A 9,454-nucleotide genomic window follows, 5' to 3' on the forward strand; every position below is an offset into this window, starting at 1 on the left:
TATAGTTCATGCGTTGAAGATTTGGAGGCACTACTTATATGGCGTATCTTGTGAGGTATATACTGATCATCGCAGCCTTCAGCATTTGTTCAAACAGAAGGATCTTAATTTGAGGCAGCGGAGGTGGCTTGAGTTACTCAAGGACTATGATATTACCATTTTGTATCATCCGGGGAACGCCAACGTAGTGGCCGATGCGTTAAGCCGGAAGACGGTCAGTATGGGTAGCTTGGGTTACATTCCAGTTGGGGAGAGGCCCTTTGTAGTCGATGTTCAGGCTTTGGCTAATCGGATGGTGAGGTTAGATATTTCGGAGCCTAGTCGGGTGTTGGCTTGTCTCGGTCTTCCTTATATGACCGCATCAGAGAGCACCAGTATGATGATCCACATTTGCTTGTCCTTAAGGACAGGGTTCAGCACGATGACGCCAGAGATGTGACTATTGATGATGATGACGTGATGAGGATGCAGGGCCGGATTTGCGTGACCAATGTGGATGGGCTTCGGGAGTTGATATTAGAGGAGGCCCACAGCTCGCGGTATTCCATTCATCCGGGTGCCGCGAAGATGTATCAGGATTTGAGGCAGCACTACTGGTGGAGGAGAATGAAGAAAGATATAGTGAGTTATGTAGCTCGGTGTCTCAACTGTCAGCAGGTCAAATATGAGCATCAGAGACCCGGTGGTGTACTTCAGCGGATAGATATTCCCGAGTGGAAGTGGGAGAGGATTACTATGGATTTTGTGAGTGGTCTCCCTCGTACCTCGAAGAAGTTTGATTCGATTTGGGTGATTGTGGATCGGCTGACCAAGTCCGCGCACTTCATTCCGGTGTGTACTACCTATTCTTCGGAGCGGTTGGCAGAGATTTTCATCCGGGAGATTGTTAGGTTGCATGGGGTCTCAGTTTCTATCATCTCGGATAGGGGCACTCAGTTTACTTCCCATTTCTGGAAGACTTTTCAGCAAGAATTGGGTACACAGGTAGAGCTGAGCACATCATTTCATCCCCAGACGGACGGGCAGTCCGAGCGTACCATTCAGATATTGGAGGACATGTTGCGTGCCTGTGTTATTGATTTTGGAGGTTCTTGGGCTGAGTTCTTGCCACTTGCAGAGTTCGCGTACAACAACAGCTATCAGTCCAGCATTCAGATGGCACCGTATGAGGCCTTATATGGGAGGCGGTGTAGATCTCCGGTTGGTTGGTTTGAGCCCGGCGAGGCTAGACTATTGGGGACAGAGTTGGTTCAGGATGCCTTAGAGAAGGTGAAAGTGATCCAGGAGAGACTTCGTACAGCTCAGTCGCGTTAGAAGAGTTATGCGGACCGGAAGGTTTGAGACGTATCCTACATGGTGGGCGAGAAGGTCTTGTTGAAGGTTTCGCCTATGAAGGGCGTTATGAGATTTGGAAAGAAAGGAAAGTTGAGTCCACGGTTCATTGGTCCTTTTGAGATACTTAGGAGAGTTGGGGAGGTGGCCTACATGCTTGCTTTGCCACCCAGCTTGTCGGGAGTTCACCTGGTATTTCATGTTTCTATGCTCCGGAAGTATGTTGGGGACCCGTCCCATGTGTTAGACTTCAGCACGGTTCAGTTGGATGATGACTTGACTTATGATGTGGAGCTAGTGGCTATTTTGGGTCATCAGGTTCGGAGATTGAGATCAAAGGATATAGCTTCGGTAAAGGTGCAGTGGAGAGGTCGGCCCGTAGAGGAAGCTACTTGGAAGACTGAGCAAGAGATGCGGAGCAGATATCCTCACCTATTTGAGACCTCAGGTATGCTTCTCGACCCGCTCGAGGACGAGCGTTTGTTTAAGTTGGGGAGGATGTGACGACCCAACCCGTCGTCTCATGTATTACAGCCTCGTTTCCCCCATTTATTGCTCTTTCATGTTTTATTATCACCAACGGGTGAGTTAGAGTTGAATTGAATTGGTTTGGATAGGAAATGAGACACTTAGTCTCTTTAAGGAAGGTTTGGTTTGGAAAAGTCAACCGAACGTTGACTTACTAGTTAGAAGGATCGGATGTGAATTCCGGTGATTCGGCTAGCTTCGGGAGGTGATTTGTGACTTAGGAGTGCGATCGGAAGTGATTTTAGAGGTCCGGAGTAGAATTAGGCTTGAATTGGCAAAGTTGGCATTTTGGCGAATTCCGATGGATAGGTGAGATTTTGATCCGAGGGTCAGAATGGAATTCCGAGAGTTGCAGTAGCTCCGTTAGGTGATTTTGGATATGTGTGCAAAATTTCAGGTCATTCGGAGGTGTTTTGGTCGGGTTTTTGATCGAATGCGTAATTCGGAAGTTTTTAATAAAACTTAGGCTTGAATTCAATGTGATTTGATGGTTTTAGCGTTGTTTAATTTGTTTTGAGGATGAGAACAAGTTTGAATGAGGTTTTAGGATGTATTGGTGTTTTTGGTTGAGGTCCCGGGGGCCTGGGGGTGAATTCGGGTGGTTGAACGAGAGTTTTGAGGTGTGTTGCAGGTCTGTTGCTGTTGTCATCTGATATTTCCGCTTCTGCGGAAATGGACCGCAGAAGCGGTTCCGCAGAAGCGAGTGAGCGACCGCAGAAGCGGTCAGGCCAGGGTTAGGGAATTTCCACAAAAGCGGAAGGATGGTCGCTTCAGCGGGTCCGCATAAGCGGATATTTTACCGCAGAAACGGTTGTTGAGAGAACCGCAGAAGCGCATCTGGAGTCGCATAAGCGAAAAGGGCGGTTTTAATGAAAACCGCTTAAGCGGACTTCTGACCGCAGAAGCGGTCCCGCAGAAGTGGAAGCGAGACCGCAGAAGCGAAAAAAACAACTGTTACAGAAGGGTTTAAAATATTAAATTTCATCCGCGAACAAGAGTTGGTTTCTACCATTTTTAAGCAACTTGGAGAGCTTTGGGCGAGAATTTTTGAGGGTTTTGACTGAGAATAAATTGGAAGTAAGTCTCTTGGCCTAAATATTCGAGTTTATGGTAGAAATTACATGTAAATTGTGGAAAATTCATCAAAAACGGGTCAAGCTAGGGCTTAAAAAGTTGTGATGTAAAAACGGATTTTGAAAGGGCATTTGAACTCCGATTTTGGTAAAATTGGTATGTGTAGACTCGTGGCGAGACGAGGAATCCAGTGATGTAAATTTCATAATTTTTCGAGAAGTGAGCCCGGGGCTCGGGTTTTGCCAACTTAGTGAATCTTAGTGTTTTTCGAGTCTTTTCGATTGGGTTATGTTTCTTTAGCCTATTGTAATGTATTCGTTGTAGTTTTAATCAGATTCGGCGTGCGAAGAGGTTGATTTGAAAGGCAAAGGCATAGCGAGCTAGACTTGTGGCCGGCTTGAGGTGAGTAATAGATGTAGATGATGACCTGAGGGTTTGAAACCCCGGTATATCACATTGTGACGCTATATTGAGGCGAGACACGTACTCTATGACGAGTGCGGGGTCGATTGTGACTGGGGATTATGACCTAGTCCGTTCCGATTGATGTTCGTATTGTGTTCTTGACTAGAAATTGTTTGGTAATCATCCTACTTGGATTTTATGAATATGTTTGGGGCTTTGTGCCTATCATTTGCATCCTTCAGGGATCCTTATCATTGCTTCCATGATGCTTAACATATTTCATGATATCACTCCTGAGTTAGACACTGCCTCGGAATGTTTAGTAAATAAATAAAGGTTTAAACACTTAGCTCTATAATTCCTAATAATTGAAACTAAAAATGAACAATTTGACTGTGCCCGAGTGGCTTGCATGCATATATATATCTGGACTGAGTGTGGATCGGGCTGCACGCCGCAGCGAATGCTACGATGATATTGCGCTTGGGCTGTAGGAGCCCCTCCGGAGTCTGAACCCCCACAATGAGCGCGGGTACCCAAATGAATCGGGCTGTGCGCCGCAGCGGTCATGTGCATTGCATTGCATTCATGCATTTATACCTATTATTCTTACTTGTCCTGGTATTGTTGTTGTTCTACCGTTTAATGTGCTGAATCGCTGATTATAGCTTTATATTGTAATATTTTAGAATTTCTTACTTTCAGCCATTATATATGTTTATTACTCACTGAGTTGGAAGTAATCACTTTACTCCCTGCACCATGTGTGCAGATTCAGGTGCTCCGGAGACTTAGTGGAGCTGTTTGCTGTCTTCTTGGATTTTATCTTCAGGAGTTGTCGAGGTAGCTGCCTGACGTCCGCAGGACCCGACTCCTCCCCTTTATTTCATTTATCTTTCCATATCCTAGACTTCTTTATTACTATGGATATATTAGTGTGTTACATCTAGAGGCTCTAGACTCGTGACTCCAGATCTATTGGGGAATGTTTGGATATTCGTTATTATTTTTCGTACTGTTTTATTTAGATTCGGATTGGAACCTTAATATTTGCTATTTTAATCGTATTATTTGTTTACGGATTGCGAATTTGGGTTGAGAGTATTTAATTGGTCGGGCTTGCCTAGCATTAGTGTTGGGCGCCATCACGACCGGGATTGGGGTCGTGACACCCAGTTTGTAGATATTTTGTAGATAAATTGTAGATTATTTGTATTCTGATTGTAGATGCTTTGATTTCTGTTTTCACAAATCAAAAATAACTAAAACTTCTACAAATCTTCGGGAAAAAACGCAACTATGTCGAAAATCCCTAAAAAACTACAATCGAATGGGAATTGGAATATTTAAATTCAATATACCCAGTTTGTAGATATTTTGTATATGAATTGTAGATTATTTGTATTCTGATTGTAGATGCATTGTTTTCTGTTTTCAAAATCCAAAACGACTAAAACTTCAATGTACCCAGTTGTAGATATTTTGTAGAAAATTCATACGGACCCATCTTCATTATCAGTTCTAATATCTCAATTATATCATGGTTGGAACGCCCATCAACTCTCATAAACTACCCTTTAATAAGTCCGCCAATATAAAATTCCTCTCCAGCTATGGTGGCAAGATTCTTCCCTGTCATTCTGATGGCAAACTCCGTTATTATGGCGGCGATACCCGTGTCCTTTCCGTTCATCGTTCCATTTCTTTTGCTGGTAAATTACCCATTTCTTCCTCTTTTATTCAAGTGTGCTTTGCTTCTCGTTGAGACCAATTTAGGAATGTTTAAATAAGCTACCCAATAGATGCAAAATGTCATTGCGCACTCATTTTTGTTATATATACTAATATTTCGGCATAGGTCCACAAATACTCTACTTGACAATATTTATGGATTGGAGTAGTAGGTTTATTAAGAAAATGGTACTTATGTGGGATGTGTTATTTACAGAGCTGATGGTGAAGCTAAGGGAGATGTGTGGAGCAATGAGTACTTTAAGATGTCAATTGCCAACAGAAGATTTGGATGCACTTGTGTCAATCACCTGTGATGAAGATCTCGTCAATCTCATTGAAGAATATGATCGTGCTGCGACTGCATCACCATCGTCCTCCCTCAAGATCAGAGCTTTTCTTTCACCGCCCAAATCCACAAAAAAAAAAAAAAAAAAATTGTTCTTTCTCCTTAAAATACTATGATATAGAATTGGTAATTTGGTATACTAAATGTAATTATATCAAACTATAAATATTGAGGGTAATAAGGTTTCCTATATGGTATAGAAATGTAAAAATTCCTTGGAACAATAAACTGATACTTGACGTGTATATATAACAAAAAATATCTTTATAACCAAAAATCTCACAAATACATTTCAGAATAAAAAATACACCAGCACTGCTCATTTTGATTCAAAGTGCATTAGAAACAAATGAATAAACATAAAAAGCAGGTTAAATGAAAAATAGGAACTTGACTACTCCTGTAGTTACCTTCAGCAAAAAATTTTACTATACACAATAAAAATACAGATATTGCAATGTTGACATTGCATGATATAAAATGCAATGATCCAAAAACCTATGCAAAATTTATAAATAAGTAATTTTAAACTGGTAATCGTACATGAAATATTGTAGACAAAAATCAAAACTGACAAGCACAAACAAATTTACTTTTCAAACGTTGACAAAAAAATGAAAAGCTGGCTTCGTTTTATAGAAGTGTTCATCCTTATTTTAAATGGTTTTCATTTTACAATTCTAGAAAATAAAATTGACTAAGTTTGTTAAAAGAATTTTAAACCTATAACTGACATTAATTACTTCACCAAAAATTGACTTTGTATCTTACGGCAATTATAGTAGAAGAATATTAAACCTAGTGACATTAATTGCTTCTCCTTATTGGATTCTGATTTGAAAACTTTGAAAAACCAAAAATTAGCTTTAAATTGTATCCTACGGCAATTATAACCACAAAAAAATAAAAATAAAAATAAACATAAACTAACATTACTTGCTGAGCAACTTTGGTAAAAGAATCATAAACCTAAAATGACATTAACACTATGAAAAACCGACCTTTGATAAAATATAATAGTAAAACCTAATGTGATATTAATTGCTGAAATTTTGATTTTTCAAATTCTTTGCGTCTATAATGACAGTTTTATCCGACACATTATATACTTACGAAGGGTAAAAAAGACGAACGATATTTCACTAAAGGTCTTCGTACTTTAATATAGTACTAGTCTCTATAAACTTGCGTTGCACGTTATTGTTAGGTAATTCTAACTATATTAACTTAACAACAACACTGCTTAAAATATTAACATTAAATAAAACAAACAAGTTTACCAGTGGTGCTTTATGTCCTCAAACATGATGTCTAAGCTATTCAAGACGTAAGATCTAACTTTAAAAAAATAAGGTCATGGTTATAATAAACTATAGAGAAATATATATTTTTATCGCTCCCAAATAATAGTTAATAAAATATAATTATATATATATACACTTTTGGCTAGCGAATGCAATTAGTTTTGGCCGATCAACCAATTTTTTTATTTTGCCTATAATGTAGGCCTCCCCGTCATTTCAACATCTATAACTAAAAGTGCTGGCGAGTCATTAATTCCATCTCCCACCTTTGTAACAAATTTTTCAAAACATAAGAAGAATTTAATACTAACATAACATAAGAAAATAATTCGGAACTAATCAGCATAGAAAGCTATAACTAATCAATCCTGTACAAATCCATGTTGTGCTCAAATATTCATAAAACACCAAACATAAAATAAATAGCGCTTACCATACTTTGAACCAGTATACAAAAAATAGCTTTAGATGACTACTACTTATAATACAGAGGTTGAACCGTTAATACCTAATCGAGTAATTTTTTTGTATTATGTGTTATTCAATGTGAATTTGTTATGTTCTATTTAAATTCTAGTTAGCTTACAATTAGTCTTTAGTTCTTTATATAAGTACCAATTAATAATCGCTTAAGTCATCAATGTTTCAACCTCTGTAAATTTCAAAAATTATTCTTATAGATCCTCTTTCTTACGTTGAAATTTTCTTTTATATATGTGCTTTTTTAACTCAAGTTCGATTCTTATTAGTACATGATTAGGAACCGAATGGTATGAAACTTCCCTAGAAGACGCAAATTGAAAGAAGAAACGCATGACTTTGATTATTTTATTTTGAATTACAGAAGACACACAGTTAAAAATTATATCTTTCACAAATATAGCATGAAATTAAAAGGTTTACAATAAAAATAAAAAGAAAAATTGAACCTGCGTTAAGCTGACGGTGAATTTAGGGCACTCGAAGATAGCTGGAGTGCCATGAAAAGTATTACTGATACAATATATTGATGCTTCAAACGAGGCTTTCGGAATCAAATAAATACATAAGGTGATATTCAACTTTTCATAATGGTCTTTGATCTTTAGATTAAAGTCCTTTACAAACTTAGCAATGTTTGCGGCGGTATGATTTACCAATTCAAAGTTAACAAATTTTTAGCTGATTTAAAATCCTACTTATTAGATAGATTATTGATTAATATTTTAAGGGTATAAAGATATTTAACTATTACCTTTTTCAAATAGAACTCATACACTACGTAAATCTCCTATTTTCACACAATTACATATTTGTTGTAATTAGGAACAACAAACGTACCTTCCTAATCCAAGTAGGATCAATTTTATAGGATTTGTATAGTTTAAATCGGAAAAAAATTCCATCATCAGATAATTTACAATTAGATCCTTAAATTATAAAAATATTTAAGGGCATAAAAGTCGATTAATATTTCGGGGATATTTTAGTCGGAAAAAAATTCCATCATCAGATAATTTACAATTAGATCCTTAAATTATAAAAATATTTAAGGGCATAAAAGTCGATTAATATTTCGGGGATATTTTAGTCGTTCAACATTAAACATAAATTATTCGTGCTTTTATAATAATATAGATAAATAGATAGATTAGTACGTTTATTTTAGGTCGGGTGCTTTATAAGAGTCTTTCAGGCATATCAAAAAAATATATGCCAATAATAAAATGAGAGAACTCGTGTTGATTTTATGTCACGACCCAAACCCCGCACTGGTCGTGATGGCGCCTCTCATGAAGACAAGGCCAACCAACTAACTCAACTCGTCTCTTTCAAAAATAGTTGAGCATAAATGAACAGTAAAAATGTGACTTAACAATATTAATTAACGAAATCACAACCCAACACAGCCCGACCGGGGTGTCACAAGTAACGAGCAACTATTAAAGTATAACTACCACTACAAGCCTGAAATATACAAATAGGACTGATAAAACAAAGGAAGAACACGCGGCGCGGCGAATGCTGGCAGTCATGTCACGACCCAATTTCCAAACCCGGTCGCGATGGCGCCTCTCGTGAAGACAAGGCCGACAACTAACCCAAATCGTCTCTTTAACAATTATTAAACATAAATGAATGGATAAATACAACTTAACGACAATACTAACCAGTATTTACAACCCAACACAACCCGACCTGGGTGTCACAAGTCACGAGCATCTAAAGAAACCTGAACACAACTACAGGGCCAATAATATACAAAAATAAATTCTGGAATTCAAAAAAAACAACGTCCGGTGCCGCGAACGCTGGCGGTCACCTTGCTCAGCTACAATAGTAATACCTTCAATCAGCCAATAACCCGCTACCGGGTGAACAATACCTGCAACTGCACGCGAGGTGCAGGGAGTAAAGTGAGTACTCCAACTAAGTGAGCAATAAAAGTAAATAATAACTGAGCGGTAAGAAATCACGTAAAAGCACTCCATCATGCTATATAGGACAGTGCAAATCTTTGAGAAAACAGTAAAACCGTGAAAATCCTTTAGAAAATATCTGGGCTCAGTTAAAACCTCTTTTGAAAATATCCTTTCCAACAGTTAAGCAAATGAATGCGTAATCAGATAGTGCAAGTCAGCACATAAGTCAGCCCCTCGGGCACAGCACTCCACTAACAATTAACACCAGGGCGTCTGGTAAACAGTGCAAGAAGTAGCATGGATGCCAATGAAATGAGAGTGCTGAATGT

General features: G+C 38.3%; 1 protein-coding gene across 1 annotated transcript; it reads left to right on the forward strand.

The window, feature by feature from the left end:
* LOC109230017 lies at positions 4,880–5,535 on the forward strand. Its single transcript, XM_019395555.1, has 2 exons — positions 4,880–5,051; positions 5,288–5,535. The coding sequence occupies exons 1-2, from the start codon at positions 4,880–4,882 to the stop codon at positions 5,533–5,535; spliced, it is 420 nt and encodes a 139-aa protein (XP_019251100.1).

Source organism: Nicotiana attenuata, chromosome 7 (genome assembly GCF_001879085.1).
Source record: "Nicotiana attenuata strain UT chromosome 7, NIATTr2, whole genome shotgun sequence".
In the NCBI taxonomy this organism is placed as follows: domain Eukaryota; kingdom Viridiplantae; phylum Streptophyta; class Magnoliopsida; order Solanales; family Solanaceae; genus Nicotiana; species Nicotiana attenuata.

Coding starts and splice junctions, on each gene's coding strand:
- LOC109230017 (XM_019395555.1), top strand. CDS start 4,880: ATGGTTGGAACGCCCATCAACTCTCATAAACTACCCTTTAATAAGTCC. Junction 5,052..5,287: donor TCGTTCCATTTCTTTTGCTG/GTAAATTACCCA, acceptor TGTTATTTACAG/AGCTGATGGTGAAGCTAAGG.